The following is a 16,260-nucleotide window of genomic DNA, read 5'->3' on the forward strand; positions in this document are numbered from 1 at the left end:
TTCTCACTCTCGCCGCCTCCCTTATTATTAACATCATAAGGGAGAACAAAACTCACGTTCGTGAGAAAAGTAGCTATCATAAATGTCAAAAAAGTGAGAATGTGAGGCAATTTTCTCTCACTACAGAATTCAAGGTGAGTTGAACAAAAAAATGTAAATATGGAAATTTTTTATAGAAAAAAATCGACGAAAACGAATATTTTGCATTTGTAATGGTAATTAATTGCATTTATTTGTGTTTTACGTTGAAAGTAACAAATAAAAAACAATTAGAAATTCTTTTGGCAACTGTACATATTCATCCGTGTTTTAATGAAGCAAGGAAGACCTCAATCGGGTTTGGCGTAATTTGGAGGCGGAGTTGAAGTTGGCCAATATTTTTCAGATATGGGAAGCGGTTCAGAATCATAGGATGGCAACAAGAATGGGAGAGGACCCAATCAGGAGCAACCCCTTTCTGCAATTGTTGTTCTTCGATAGAACAATGTGCATATTAATGTACATATGCATGTAGGTACTTACAAACTTTGCGGCAACTCGAGTGACATATCGTAAGTGCCTTTGAATTGTTCTTTGTTTGCTAAGGTTCCCAGCAAAATATTCGATGCCAAAGATGCTATTTAAGCATGAGTGCAAGTGAAATTTCACCTTTTTACCACCTTCGCCCATTCTTTTTACAAGACCGTTACCCACCAAAAGATCCAAATCATTTTGGATGGCATCAAGAAGGGTCAAAATATGAAGGAATAAATTCATAAAGTTAAATATAAAAATATTATAAATAAAAACACAACAAAAAGAAAGGTAACATTATGAAATTGGTTTAAATGTTGAAGAAAGGGATTTAATTGAATTGTACTTAGCATTCATAAAATTGGTCCTAATGCTGGTGTAAAGATCGGATGTTTCCGTATTGTATTTATTTAAAATTCTTGAAATTCCTTCAAATGCTGAAGATGGGATCATTCACAACTTCATTTGAACTAATACAAAAGATCCAGTGAGATATTGGCATCGCATGGAACAACTTCCACAAAATTTTGCTTGATTTTCTTTGTATTCCTCAGCGTTTGTCGTTTCGGCCATCATCCAAAATGCAATATTAAACATTTTCATTTCTTTTTGCCATTTAATGACCTTTAAACGATGTTTCATCACTTTTTGCAAATTGCAGAAATTCTTCGGGCGTAAATAATAGCCCGTTTCCACGGTACGTCGTTCGTTCTCTATTCGTTGTTCGACCCATAACTACGAATAAATTACTTATTTCCCCACACAAAATTCTATGAACGAACGACGATTTTTCTACGTTGTTCGATTAGAAATACTCTCTGAACGACGAATATGTATGTCCCATCCCTAACAAATGAGAGAATTTATCGAAAAAATTAATTATGACATGTCTAAATTCAAAACTGAAAAATTTGTTGAAAACACAAAAATTTTTAGAAAAAAGGAAAAAGATGAATGAAAATTAATGTACTAAACTTTTTATATAGATGCAGAAGGAAGATGGTTGTGTTTCCTTCTTAATTCCACACACATTTCTTGTCCATTAGTTCAAAATCGCGTAAAAATCAGAAACAAAAAGGAAACAAATAACTGAAAGTCTGTATACACCAGGGACGTGCTTCTTTGCTTAGATCGTATAGTGAGGGCGCCCACTGAGTTGTTTTTGCATTTGCTTCTCTCTCTCACGTACAGTGTAAATTAATGAAAACAAACAAAAACATAATGTGGTTGTTGCTTTTTTCACTCATACGTTCATACATGTCTTCGCTTTGCTTGTATTTCTGTGGTCGTCGCTGGTATACACCATGGTACAAATACACAGGTAGCCGCATCGGCAATCGTCGGCAACATAAGTGGGCCGATTCCGTACAGCGAGGCGAGTCGTGTCGCCTTGCCAAATGCAATTTTTCGATTCCGTATGGCAATATCGCCTGACGTCGTCAAATTTTGTCGCCGAAATGTTCATTTTCCGGCGACAACAAATTAGCTGTCGCCGTACATTTTTACTAACGAATAAAAATAAAATAAAAAAAATAAAAATAACTTCTTATCGACGATTATTTTCTATCGCTGTACGTAGTGCATTTTTTAAATTTTGTCACAGAGACGATAGACGACGCGACATGACTCGCCTCGCTGTACGGAATCGGCCCAAAGATGTCAAAATTTGACATCAATTCAATGCAATTGACACATTATGTTACCATCAGCTGGCATGATAATGCTACCTGTATTATTGTACCATGGTATACACAAACATTCTTTTGACATGTCTCTCTCTCTCTTTAATTTTGAAATTAGAAACATATAAAAATCTATTGAAAATACAAAATTATTCAGAATTTATGGAAAAAATGAATGAAATGTGTGTAGTTAAATATAGAAAATACATTTGAAGGAAAGTCTATTTCTTTTCCTAGTCACTTAATGTATATTTTATGTGTTTTCGGTTCAAATTTTCGTGAAAACAAGGAAAGAAAAATTAAGGAAATTTTGTTTATGTTTCTGTTAATTACGAATGGTGTCGTGGAAACGGGTTAATTCGTGTACGTCGTTCGACAGGCGAACTACATAATTCAAACGCTCGTGTGAACATGACATAACCAATTTTTACATATTTGTCAAAACAAAAAAACAGCTGTTGCAGATGCAGCCACATGTCAAACATTTAGTAATTTTTTATCAATTACCAGGTATTTTTAAAGTGGATTGTTGATAAAAAGTATTTTTTGTTTTAGAAATATTAATTTAATTTAAAATATAGTAGTGTTTTATAAAAATTACGATTATTTAGATATTGCAAAATCATTTGTAAATAAAATAACGATATGGCAACACAAATTATATTTTCAAGGGTTCACAAAATGCGGCACTATTTTCAATTTTCCAACTTGTGAACCCTTCTTCACTTTTTTTCGCTCCTCCCTTGTCATTTGTGATAGGTCGAGACGTGAGAAGTGAGCTGCAACTCACTCGTGAGAAGCTCCCTACGTGAGTATTCATGATTGCTATGATATATATATATATATATATATATATATATATATATATATAAGTTAACAATAAAAGACTTCTTCGTCTTTTGGTGAGCTTAAATAAACTGTTTCTTTATTGAAATCCAAAAACTTATTCTACTTAAACTACTTAAGTTATAAAAGACAAAAAGTGCTGACACCATGATCACGCCACTAGACGTAACACGACTCCATCAATGTAGCCTAGCAAGAACACAACACAGCCAAGCAAGCAACAATGTTGTTTGTTAGTTCGGCAGGGATGTGCTAACTACCCCCTCACTTAAGTGGAGGCCGTCCTCGGTCTTCTTTATAGCCATTGCTACGGCAGATTTAAATCTTTGTTGTTCTCTTATCTTTGTCCTACGTTTGACGAGGCACAATATGAAATGGAGTATTCCGATACTCATAAAAACAACACCGCCAACTAAAATTGGTCGCATTCTTGCATCTTTTTCAAGGTCGCCAATATATTGTAAGTTTTGCAAGTTCATCTGATGGATAGATGACAAACTTAAAATTTCACTGTGGTTGTTTATAATAATTGAGGGGAATGATGGTGTTCCTGGTTTCCGCATATCAATGTTGTTTCTATTTACGAATAGTGTACCATTGACAGTCACATTTTTTTCAAAGGTTATGAGGAATGTGCCGTTTATGTTTCTTACATTTTCGGTTGCTTCTTTCACTTCTGCAATAGCGTCATTGACAATGATAATTCCATCGTCGATTTCTGCCACTTTATCAAGATTATTGCTTTGCGTGTTACAGTGTGCTGATTCACCCGATATGAGTTGTTGAGCGCAGGTTTCGCTTGGCATAAGTTGACAATAGGTTGAAGATATTGTTTGCTTGCAATTTGTTGCTGAATACGTCTTGCCTTCGCAGTCTACTACAGTGTTGGTGTCAGCGAATTGGATAATTTTATTATCGTGAGGTACTGGGAATAAAGAAATTTTCTGACATGTTCTTATTGGAATAGGATATTTAATGATAAAATACAAACAATATTCATTTGATATTACTTTTACTTTAGACAAAGACATTAGTTCTGATATGGTGAAATCTGTGTGTTGCTCATTGCTCTGATTTTTTATAAATATTTTTAAATCGTCCTGGTCCAAAACTGTTGGATTTACAATATTTATTTTAGCTAAAGTTACGGATAAAATTATATTTTGTAGTTCCATAACTATCATCCGATTTCTGGCCATTAAAATTTCAAATAGATTTACGGTATCAATTTGTTCCTTTCTACGAGTCCTTAGAATCGTGTTTACAGCGTTTGTTAATTTCTCGATTTCAATTTGTATTTTTGTATTTATTTCTATCTGTCTATTGTTGGAGTCTACAAGTTGTTTTTCGATTAATTTTGCTTCTTCCCAATCATCTGCATCTGGTGTACCCGCAATGACCTTAAGTGCTTTGCCTATCAAATTAATGCTTCTTGCATGCCGATGATGTATGGTGAGGGTTGTTAAAAGAGTATCAATATGCAATAAATCGGATTCTAATATCTTTTTTACATGAGTCTGAGGAAATATGCTAATTGCATTTTTAGTTTCACGTTGTATCTCAAAGTACGTTGTTAAGTTAGTTGTATGCCTTAGATACCCATAGTCATTCCAAACGATGGCTTTCCCATCCAAAATTGGGACATAATCGGAGTGTGAATAGTCAATAATCTTTGCACGAGTCAACGTTAGTATGAAAAGAAATTGTAGTAACAGCCTAGGTAAAAAACAAAAGCAGAAAACAAACATTTTATCAATATAAACTAAAATTTATCTGAGGTTGTCCTTATGGACCACCCTCCCCTTTATTAGGACAGTTGTCCCCAAATCTGCTTCGACAGTAGCTTCTTCATAAAGTGGTGTCATTTTATTTCCAAGTCTACGATTATTCCTAACAAAGACTTTATCCCCCACATTGTAAACTTTGTCATGACGACTTTTATTAAAGTAATGTAACTGCCTGTTTTGCGCGTTAGAGATTCGCTCTTTAATCTTTTGTTTTACCTCAGAGGGTGCAGAATGTATCGTATCAATAGGTCTTTCATTCGTGACAGAATGAATTGTTCGGTTGTATTCTATAGTTGATTGTAAGATGAGTTCGACGGTATCCTCGATCTTCCTTTCTATTTTCAAGCATCTTGCGATTTCGGCAAGAGTGCTATGTAATCTCTCTACCTGCCCATTTGAGGTGCTGTGTAGAGGAGGTGAATTGACAATATCTACATTAAACCTGTTTTTCAGAATTGATCTGATAGTCTCAGAGTTAAAGGACCTCTCATTATCACAGTAGACAACTTTGGTATTTGGAAAAATATTCATTAATTGGAGAATTGGTTCTTTTACGTCTAGAATCGTTCTGGACGCTATTGGCTGTACCACAGCGAATTTTGAGAATTTATCCACACAAGTTAAGAAATGGTTTTTATCAGTTGAATAAATATCAATATGTAGAATTTCACCGGAATAAGAAGGAACCTTTGTTTCTCCTATAACGTGTTTTTCTGGATGCCGATTGTATTTTGCTTTTGAACATGTCTTGCAGTTGGCAACAACCTCATTCGCTATTTTCACCATTTTGGGGAAATAGTAGTCTGAAAGGATTTGCTTAACATTCTCTTGGGCTGCCCGATGAGCTCTATTGTGTTCACTTACGACAATTTCTCTCTGGTCGCATTGGTTGAAAATGTCAGAGACAAATTTACTACAAAATCGGAACTTCGTTGAAGGAAACATTCTAGTCAAATCGTGTTGAATGTGGGCCAACACAGGTAGGCCGCAATGAATAGCATTGACAACTTCAGTGTTGACTGCATCAACAATTTTGGCCAATATTTCGTTTTTATCTCTATATTGTACAATATGTCTCGTTTTGTTTCCGAAAAGTATAAAATTTCGAGTGGTGGGAAATTCCGACTCTTCCAGAATGATTTGGTTGCGAAAACAATTGACCGGTTTGTCTGAGCTTTCCATAGTGTAAGTGAATGACTCTTCACTATGGACTGTTGCCATGTCTGACGAATTATCGTTCTCCAACGCATGGACAAGTTGCCTTGATAGCGCATCTGCAACTTGATTTTCTTTTCCTGACTTATAATACAAGTTTGCATTATGTTCATCGATGAAAGCTTTCCAGCGCTTAATTTTTGCATTCGGATTACGATCCGAAACTGCATATGTCAAAGGTTGATGGTCAGTGAAGATGTTAAGAGTCTTCACACCATAGAGGTAATGTCTTAATGTTTTAAGAGCCCAGACTATTCCTAAAAGCTCCCTTTCGTTTGTTGCGAAATGCAACTCTTTATCCGACAATGCTCTAGAAATCATAGTGATTGGTCTTCCCTCTTGGGATAGGACAGCACCTAAACCATGTGCTGATGCATCAGTGGTAAGGTCGAACGGTTTTTTATAGTCAGGGTACATCAACATGACGTCCTCCGAAGATAGAATATTTTTCAGTTTGTGAAATGCATCCAGTTGGAAGGCGTTAAGATTGACTACAACCTTTTTGGATTTGGTTGCAGGAATTTTACCGTTTTCTCCTTTTAAAATATCAGTTAAAGGTTTTGCAATTTTGGCAAAGTCCTTGATAAAACATCTGTAATAATTTGCTAACCCAAGAAACGATCTTAGTGCGAACAACGTCGTTGGTTCTGGGAAATTTTGTATTGCACTTATCTTTGATGGTGCGGTTTTTATACCTTCTTTGGATACGACAAAGCCAAGGTATTCAACTTCAGATTTAAAAAAATTTGATTTTTCGACAGAGACTCTCATGTTTGCATCGAGCAGTTTCCTAAGAACACAGTCGATATGTTTTACATGATCCTCTTTGGTTTCTGAAAAAACAATAACGTCATCAACATAAACGTAACATGTTTTGCCTATTTCATCTCTTAGTATGTCATCTATCGCTCTTTGAAACATACTAGGAGCATTCTTTAGTCCAAATGGGAGACGGCAAAACTCGTACTTTCCGTTATTTACAGAAAATGCCGTTTTTTCCCTATCTCTTTCCGCGAGTTCAATTTGATGAAACCCGGATTTCAGATCTAAAGTGGTAAAGTACTTTGCTTTACCTAAATTTGATAATATCATTGTTACGTTCGGAACGGGATACTTATCACTAATTGTTTTGGCATTAAGCTTCCGAAAATCTATAACGAGACGTTTGTTTCGGTTGCCTAGATTATCGACACCTTTTTTGTCGACTACCCATACTGGGCTATTAAATGGTGACCTTGAAGGTCGAATTATACCATCTGCCAACAATTTTTTTATTTCTGAATTTACGAATTCAGATACACCCATTGGGTATGGATATAGTTTAGAATAAATAGGTTCTTCGTTCTCCATGTTAATGGTAGCAACGATATTTGTATTATAAGGTAGTGCTTCTTTAGGATCAGCAAAAACCTTTATTCGTTTTTTTAACATTTTCTGAAAATCCGCCTTAATTGCGAAAGGCACATCAATTTTATCGACGTCTATAAAATTAACATCTTTACATTCAAAAAATTCTATTAGTTCAGAGCCAGAATTATGTAGGATAAATCCTTTTTTTAAATCAATGTTTGCATTGATTTTCTTTAATAGGTCTAAGCCCACAATTCCATCAAATGTTGTTAGAGTTGGCAAAATGAAGAATGTAGAGTTCATGCCGAATAAATTTACAAAACATTTTTGTTTAATAGGAGTTTGTCCGTTGACAGAGTGAACTGAAAAAGGAGTACTTACGGGAATTATATGCTTCAGTTCATTGAGAGGTTTTATATAATTTTTTGAAGCACCAGTGTCAATTAAAAGGCGTATTGGTTTCCCTGCTATCGTCCGCCTTATGAACCGTAGTAGGGACCTGCCTCTAAAAAATTTACATAGTCACGGTCTTCATTTATTTCATCGTTTATGTCTCCACATTCGGATTGAGCTATGTCACAATAGTGTCCCGCCTGCTCTTCTCCTGAATGGGATTCTGGAATCATATTATTCACTTTTTGAAATTTTGGGCCCGTACTTCGGCCAGACCCAGCTTGACGCTTAAATGGTTGTCTGTGAGAAGTTTTACCGTTACCATAATTGGTCGGTTGTCTGAATTTAGACGAAGTTGGGTCCAAGTCCATGTCCTCTATTTGATCTCTAGCCTGTAAATTAGCATCACCACCATTTTCGTAATGTGGATTTTTCTGTTTATGATAGTTTTGTTGTTTATAGTTCCAACCACTATCAGACGGTTTTCTTGGCTGAATTTTTTTTGAGGTTTCAGACCTTAACTTTTTTTCATCATTCCTATTCGCAAACGATGTGGCAAAGACGTATCTTTCGTGATTCGCCTCTACCTCCTGCGCTAAGGCTAGAGCTGACGGAAGATCAGCAGCGCGGGCTGAGAAAAGCACATCGCAGAGAGGTTTCCTCAATCCGGAAACAAATACTCTGAGTGCATCCTGTCTATATTTGTTATTCATGGCCAAAGCGAGAGTTTTGTCGTAACTCATAATTGTTTTATTGGTTAATAACGACAGTTTCTTCTCTACTTCGTCATAAAATTGAATCACTGACTGTTCGCCTTGTCTGAGGGTACTTAGTTCTTGTTCGATTAGATGAATTGGTTTTTTATCTGAATATGTAAAATCTAATCTAGCTATGATCGCTTTAAAATTTAGCACAGTGTTGAATGACGCTAATACAGCATCTGCTGACCCCCTAATTTTGTTCCTAATAATGCAGACCGCTTGGTAGTGTTTTGAACTACCATCGTATTTTTCGAAGACTTTATACGCGTTATGTGCCGCTTGTCTCCACGAAACATAGTTTTCGATTTTCCCGTCAAATTCGGGCAAAGATTTGATAATATCAAGTGATTCATCACACGTTATTGATGAATAAATTTTTACGTCTTCGTATGGTTTCACATCTGTTTGCCCTACTGAAATGGACGATAATTTTTTTGTTAACTCGTCGACTTTTTTGTCGACTTCTGTTTTATATGCCAGAATCGCTGTACGTACAGCGGATTCTATTAATGCAGTCATTTCTTCACTGTTCATATTGTCTTTTCAAACAAAAAATTGTTACGACTATAACAAGATCTAAATCACTGTGTTTGTTTTTTTTTTTTTTTTTGGCACAAAGATAAAAATTTTTTAAACACGCACTACACTTTGTTTTTTCTTAAATATTAAGTTCTTAATTCACCAGTTTTGGACACAATTTTGAAATTCAATGAGTGACACACTTACATGACTTTATGTTGTTTAAAAAGAGTAAATCCTTATATTTTTCAGCAAGTTTTAAGCGGGGTCTCTTAATCCAGCAAGTTTTAAGTAAGGCTTCCTTCCAGTAAATATTACTTTCAGTAAGTATTACGTTATTTAAAAAGAGTAGATCCTTAGATTTTTCAGCAAATTTTAAGCGAGGCCTCTTAATCCAGCAAGTTTTAAGTAAAGCTTCCTTTTTCAGCAAAATTTAAATTTAAGATGATAGATCTCTTTTTTTTAGATCTTTATATTCGTAGGACTGATTTAAACTGATAGATCTCTTTTTTTAGATCTTTATATTTGTAGGGTTGAACCCGGTTGGGCGCCAGTTAACAATAAAAGACTTCTTCGTCTTTTGGTGAGCTTAAATAAACTGTTTCTTTATTGAAATCCTAAAACTTATTCTACTTAAACTACTTAAGTTATAAAAGACAAAAAGTGCTGACACCATGATCACGCCACTAGACGTAACACGACTCCATCAATGTAGCCTAGCAAGAACACAACACAGCCAAGCAAGCAACAATGTTGTTTGTTAGTTCGGCAGGGATGTGCTAACTTATATAAAGTGACAACCCATATGTAAAAAACATATCGTGTAAAGTACCCATACAGACTTTTGGAAAGAAAATGTTGTAACTAAAAAATAAATTAATATCGCATAAATGATATTTTCCTATAGTCTATCTCTCCTTTCGTTACATTTGATTCTTTAGATATCTCTAAAAAAACAAGTCGGTTTGTAGATCCCTACGTAGCGATATCATTTCTTCTGGAAGTAAAAGAGTATAAATTTCCAAAATTTTGCTATAAAACAAAGTAATTCGCGAACAAGAAATTCGTAAAGGGGTGCAGTTGGAGTCCATATCGAAATCTGAACTGGTGTTAGGAATATGCGTAGAGTGGAGAAAGTAAACTCTGTTGCGGTACAGCGACGGCGATGAATATTAATTTTTTATATAAAGGTTTTGCTGATAAAATTGTGGTAATTATTTCATGTATTCGTTTGAATTAATAAAGACATGAAAATTACATGTCAATGCATTGTTTAAAATGAGATGCTTAAGATCAAAAAAAGAACGTCACCTTATGGGTGTCATGCTCATATAAAATTCTTGAGTGTCAACATTTTGCGGGGGTTGTGGCCCCCATTTAACTCTTCGTCTCGACCGAAGTTGCTGTAATTTCCTCATATTTGGTATATCAAGCTTTTTGTAGAAAATTAACTTATGTTGAAACTGAGGAATGGGGTATTGTAACTCGCGATCAGTTTTACTATACCATAACTTTTGACCGCATTTCGGTAAAATAAACTGTTTTAGCCCGATTCACCGAGGGGTTTCTTAAAATAATAATTTGAGCGGAAGCTGTGGTCGTACTAAGGTAAAAAAATCGGAAAAAATCGTTGAAATAAACGAGTTTCATTATGTTATTTTCCAATTAGTGGTTTTACAACACAATGTAGAGCTTAATGCTCAAAGAAGAAGTTACAGAGCGCACTTCAGAGTTGATGCTTCTAATGTATGATTTTTTAATATATCCACTGTATCTGTCTCAAACGGATGCTGACATTTTGAAACCTGAAAAATGGGGTTTTTTGAATTTTTGCTTTAATCGCGACGCGCAACTGGATTTCCCTAAAAGCTTATTATTTGATTGTAGTACTCGCGATTTCGCATTTTCTAATGTATAACATGAGGGTGTAGCCCTCACAGGATCACAGTAATCTGCGCCCAAACACGAAATTTTTGTGCGTAAATTTTTCTGAAAAACCTATTTTTTTGGTTTAAAATTTACAAACGTCTTTCGATTTCCGTGGAAACCAGCGTAAATTTAGTTTTTTTACGTTCTGAATCTAACAAGCCACGACGCATAAAAATCCACCCACTAGATCGGCGGATATGATACCCCTCAAATTTCGAAAATTTGCAAAAAATTATTTTGAAAATATCGCATATTAAAACGCGTTTTGGATGTGTTAGTTCTTCTTAAATAAATAGATCGATACGCATGTTTAAACTGCGCGAAAACAGATATTTAAAAACTCTCGTAAATCCAGAGATATACTAGATTTTTTCTAAAAATTGAGAGCGATGCTACATCCACGGTTCTTGATGGATCGCATTGAAACGGCATAGAATGATGTATTTTTTAATGGTGATTATTGAAATCGGCTGCGCATAAAATGTAAATGAACTTCGCGGAAATTATGACCATTTTACTGTGTTTTGCACCCTAATATGCAGCGGATGCTACATCGTGGCCGCCAAATAGAATTTGACAAACTGTACATCAAATAAAAGGGATTGATTCGCTGTGTTGGAAAATCGGATGCGCATCATGTCATTTTCGTAATTACGCGGTTTATATGCGTCTCAAATGTTGTAATATTCAATATAACATTATTTTAACGTTATGCCACAATTGGAATTCCTTGTGATTTAATACAAGGTTCTAATAATATTATCCAATAGGAAAACTATAAGCGAAAAATTTGTTACAACGGAATATCATCATTATTGCGTGAAATTTTGACGAAAATGTCGAAGAACTCAAACATTTTTTCTTCAGCTTTTCCTATAAAACCATAAAAAAATAAAATTAGAATAATATGATTTTAATTTTTTTCGTAATATTTTCTTCGTATTTTTGCAAATAACATGAATACTATAGCTCCAACCTTCACAACTTAGGTTTCATTTTATTCCTCAAAATGTCTGGATGCTGTTATAATTTTTTTTATATATTTTTCGTAAGTATGAGCGCTATTGTTTCAAAAATATGTTTGTAAGTACCTGAAATTATTTAACAAATTTGATTTTTCGCGAATCCATAGAGACTTTGCTATTATTTTTTGCATCATAGCAAAGGTTACGAATTCAGTTAACGATAATAGGATATAACAGCTAACTATATTAAGCCGCGATTTTTTTAGAATTTTTTCTAATTATCATAATTAAAACGGTCATATCTTTTGCGCGCAACGATCAAAGTTAGTAACGAAAACAGATTTGGAATGCTGATTTTTTTCTTAATCTATGTACCAAAAATCATTGATGTAGTATCAACAATTGTTTTTGATTGTTTTGAAATGGAAAAGACAATTTTAGACATTTTTCCTGATATACCCCCATATTGTAAACACATCGTCCAAATAGAATGACTGTAACATGGTATTTCGGATTTTGAATGGGTATAAAACATTGATGTCTCATTCGAATTCAGTTATTTAAGTTCATCCACATTGACATGACGGAAGAGAGAGTACTTTCATAAACGAGAGGAAATTAATTATTCCATTTTACTTCAATTCAACTCGTTGTGGTGGGAATATAAAATTTGATCCAGCCGTTCTTAATTATTTAGAAATAACAAGCTTTAAAAACATATTCTAAAATTTAAAAATTTATTATTGTCTTTTAACATAGAATTTTTAAAGGTATTCATCTCAACTACATAATATTAGCTTACAAACTGAATATAATTATAATTACATTTTATGTTAGTTTAGTATCATCACATTGCCTTAAGACTCATACAGTCAAACACGGTTATAATGAAATCGTTTCTACACAACATCATTCCTCCGCTTTAAGATCCTCTAAAAAATAGTTTTGTCATTTGCTATCCGTAATTATTTTTACGCTTCATTATAACCGCTTTCGACTGTAATCATCCAAAATGAATTACATACAAATGTGTTTTTTGTTGGTTAGTGTGCTTCTTTGTGTGTTTTTGTGCGTTTGGCTGACTTCCGAAATGTCAGTTGCTTTGTAGTCGTGCATGAAAATAGAGGTTCTTAGATCAAGTTCCCCACCACTGCAATTTCATAAAATTAATCTAGTATGGAACTCGACTAAGAACCCCTAGTTTCATGCACGTCTACAAAGCAAATAACATTTCGGAAGTCAGCCTTTGTGTACAAATTGTTGCAATGAAAATGTATTGCATAGTAATACATTTCAACAACAAATCGATGAGAATGATGATGAGGGAGAGGATTTTTTTGTTAAAATATCCCTACTTATAATACTGATTCTGTTCAAATTGGAAAACTATTCCATTCCAAATTGATGAATGATAGATATTTGTGTTTGTGTGTTCTCTTTGGTCTTGTTGCTGTTGTTGCTTGTCTTAACATTTAAAAATTTTTTTAAATAGTATTACTAGTAAGGTATTTTGTAAGTAGTTGTGTAAGGTGAATATTCTTCCTTACACACGAAAAAAAGTATTTGGTTTACATTTGCTTTGGTACATTAAAACTAAATTGTTCCAATCGACGAGTATTATAGGAATCAGTTTCACTTCGTGGTTGGATTCATTAAGAGGTTAAGTCCCTCTTTCGACGATAGAACAATAAATGCATTTTACAAATTATTCTAGATTCTGAAAGTAAAAAGAAAAAATATTATTTATGTCTGGAATGCTTCGAATATCTCTCACCTTAAAAGTCTAATAACTGGGATGATTGGATCTGATTTTAATATCAATAATTTCACAACCGATACTAAAAGAAAAGAAAATATATTAAAAAGAACAACATATTATGCTTTAATGATAAAGTTTTCAATGTTTACATATCTATTTTATAAGGCATTTCCGGGAATACATTTCTGATATTCTCCATATCCATAACCATTTACACCTGAGTTGTCTGAAATAAAGAAAATATATTATTGTAACTTATGTTATATGGAATAATATAAATAAAATTTTAAATTTAGCTATTTGGAATTTATTACGTGTCGATATACACCTGTAACATTTATTCATAACTATGACGTTTCGTTTAAACACGAATTGACCTTTCGAAAATATGACTTTCCTTTTTGTGTAGCAGGACAAATGTGAAACGAAAAGGAATTAGCGAAATTGTAGGCATTCCAAAAAAATCATTAACATTTATGGTAGTAAATCTAGTTAGTGGGGTCACATGATCATATAAAACATTATCAGAAGCATTATAACAATGAAATAAAAAAATATTAAAATAAATGTTAAATGACTGGGATGATTTGAACATCTGATGCAATCATTTGTGGATATGTTTTACATGACTCAAATAGTCAGGCCATCAGAAATGTGTCTGATTTATAATGTTTTACTTCCCGCATATGTTCATAACAAATCAATTTCAGACAGTTCTGCCCTTAAATCTACTTTAAAGCCACTTCACAGATCGATTGATGAAATTTTAGTAAGTCCATATTTGTCGAGTTATGGACCTTGAAATTTCCCAAAAAAAAATGTCGATCGTCATCACAAAATTGTTCCTTTGTGAATATTGACGATATTTGATTTTATTCGCGGACTCCTCTTTTGTACACTTCCAGCATTCAAAATACAGGGTTTCACTGTAGTTAGTCATCACACTTCCCTAGATAATGGCCCAAAAGTTCCCACCAAAATTCTCACCCACACGCAGAGAAAAAAATATGATTGATCCAACAATATTCGAAGAGCAAAATATGTATTGTAAAGATATTGTTAAATTCCGAATGTAATATTGTGATTTCAACAATTGGGTTTTGTTAAATCCAAAAACCGTGTATTGTGTTCATCAATGATTGCAATATTATACGCGACATTTATATCCAAGTTATGTGAAAAGTGTATATGAGAAGTATATGCACTCAAATCAAAAATTTCTGGGCTGGTTTTCTGGGTTGACAATACTTTTTGTAAACAAAATTAGATTATGATAGTTCCTACAATCGGTATTGTTAACGATTTTAACAATATTGCGGAAATTCGAAAGTTGTTTTTGTTTTCTATGTTTGGAACAAAAGATGGTATTTTTGGATTTGGATTACAATGTTTGAACAAAACAAATACATTTTTGGAACCAAAACATATATTTTTATTCCAACAAAAGCGAAAAATATTTTTTCTCTGCGTGCATGTGATGATGATGAATCTGTCAACGGACATAGGGGATGGAAGATACCAAGGAACGGTCCTGACCGGTTTTAACATGGCAAAGTCCAGGATATATCTTGGTCCCTCTTTCATCTCAAGTGGACACTGACCTCCCGGTGGTGTCACCTGGGGAACTGCCTTTAACACCCGTTAAAGGTAGTGAGCTAACATGTGCCGCGCGTTAACCCATAAGAACGTTAAAAACGTTTTAAGGACCATGATCTGCGAATCTGCACCTGGAATGTTCGCACTCTTTATAGAGAAGGTGCAGTCTTCGCATTGGCAGACGTACTTGAAAAGTACAAGGCCGATATTACTGCCATACAGGAAATACGATGAAACGGAAAGGCATCACAACAACACCTAAAGGTGACGCACTGTATTATAGCTGCCATGACGTAAAGCATGAGTTTGGTTGCTGATTCGTAGTTAGTCGGAGACTAAAACATCTGGTATCCAGCTTCATTCCAGTGAATGAAAGACTTGCTGCAATTCGAATAAAAGCTAAATTCTTCAACATCAGCTATATTTGCGCCCATCCTCCCACTGAAGAAAAGGACGAACAGACCAAAGATATATTTTACGAGAGCTTAGAAGAAACATATGACCGTTGCCCTGCCCATGACATTAAAATCATTCTAGGCGTTTTTAATGCCAAAATTGGAAATAAGAATATCTTTGGCCCAACAGTCGGGAAATTCAGTCTCCACAGTGAAACACCTGACAATGGTATGAGGCTTTGCTTTGCAGCTGCAAGAAACATGGTAGTTAGCAGTACCAGATTTAAGAATCTCGATATTCATAAGGGCACCTGGCTGTCGCCAGATCAAAGAACAAGAAATCAAATTGATCACGTTGTGATAGATGGAAGACATGCATCAAGCGTGTTGGATGTACGATTGTTCCGAGGTGCAAACATAGACTCGGACCACTACCTTGTTGCAGCAATGGCACGTACCAGATTAAACCCAGCAAACAAAGTGCGAACAGACACAACGCGGAAGTTGGACATCGGTAAGCTGCAATCACAACAGATAGCCACAGCATATT

General features: G+C 34.5%; 1 protein-coding gene and 1 long non-coding RNA gene across 3 annotated transcripts in view; both read right to left on the minus strand.

Moving 5' to 3' along the window:
- Positions 1 to 3,083: 3,083 nt before the first annotated feature.
- On the minus strand, positions 3,084 to 12,455 carry LOC141398933 (uncharacterized). Its single transcript, XR_012411731.1, has 2 exons — positions 9,274 to 12,455; positions 3,084 to 4,757 (listed from the first exon to the last, which is right to left on the minus strand). It is a non-coding gene; the product is annotated as an uncharacterized lncRNA (long non-coding RNA).
- Positions 12,456 to 12,678: 223 nt separating this feature from the next.
- LOC141398931 (UNC93-like protein) overlaps positions 12,679 to 16,260 on the minus strand; it is a 155,061-nt gene continuing 151,479 nt past the window's right edge. For both annotated transcript variants that reach the window (XM_073976747.1, XM_073976748.1), the window contains exons 8-10: positions 13,869 to 13,945; positions 13,735 to 13,798; positions 12,679 to 13,677 (exon numbers count right to left, since the gene is read on the minus strand). In XM_073976747.1, coding sequence (XP_073832848.1) covers positions 13,931 to 13,945 — 15 coding nt within the window. In that variant the 3' untranslated portion in view covers positions 12,679 to 13,677; positions 13,735 to 13,798; positions 13,869 to 13,930. The remainder of the gene's footprint in view (positions 13,678 to 13,734; positions 13,799 to 13,868; positions 13,946 to 16,260) is intronic.

Source organism: Musca autumnalis, unplaced genomic scaffold (genome assembly GCF_047663935.1).
Source record: "Musca autumnalis isolate F117 unplaced genomic scaffold, ASM4766393v1 scaffold_3, whole genome shotgun sequence".
NCBI classification, from domain to species: Eukaryota; Metazoa; Arthropoda; class Insecta; order Diptera; family Muscidae; genus Musca; species Musca autumnalis.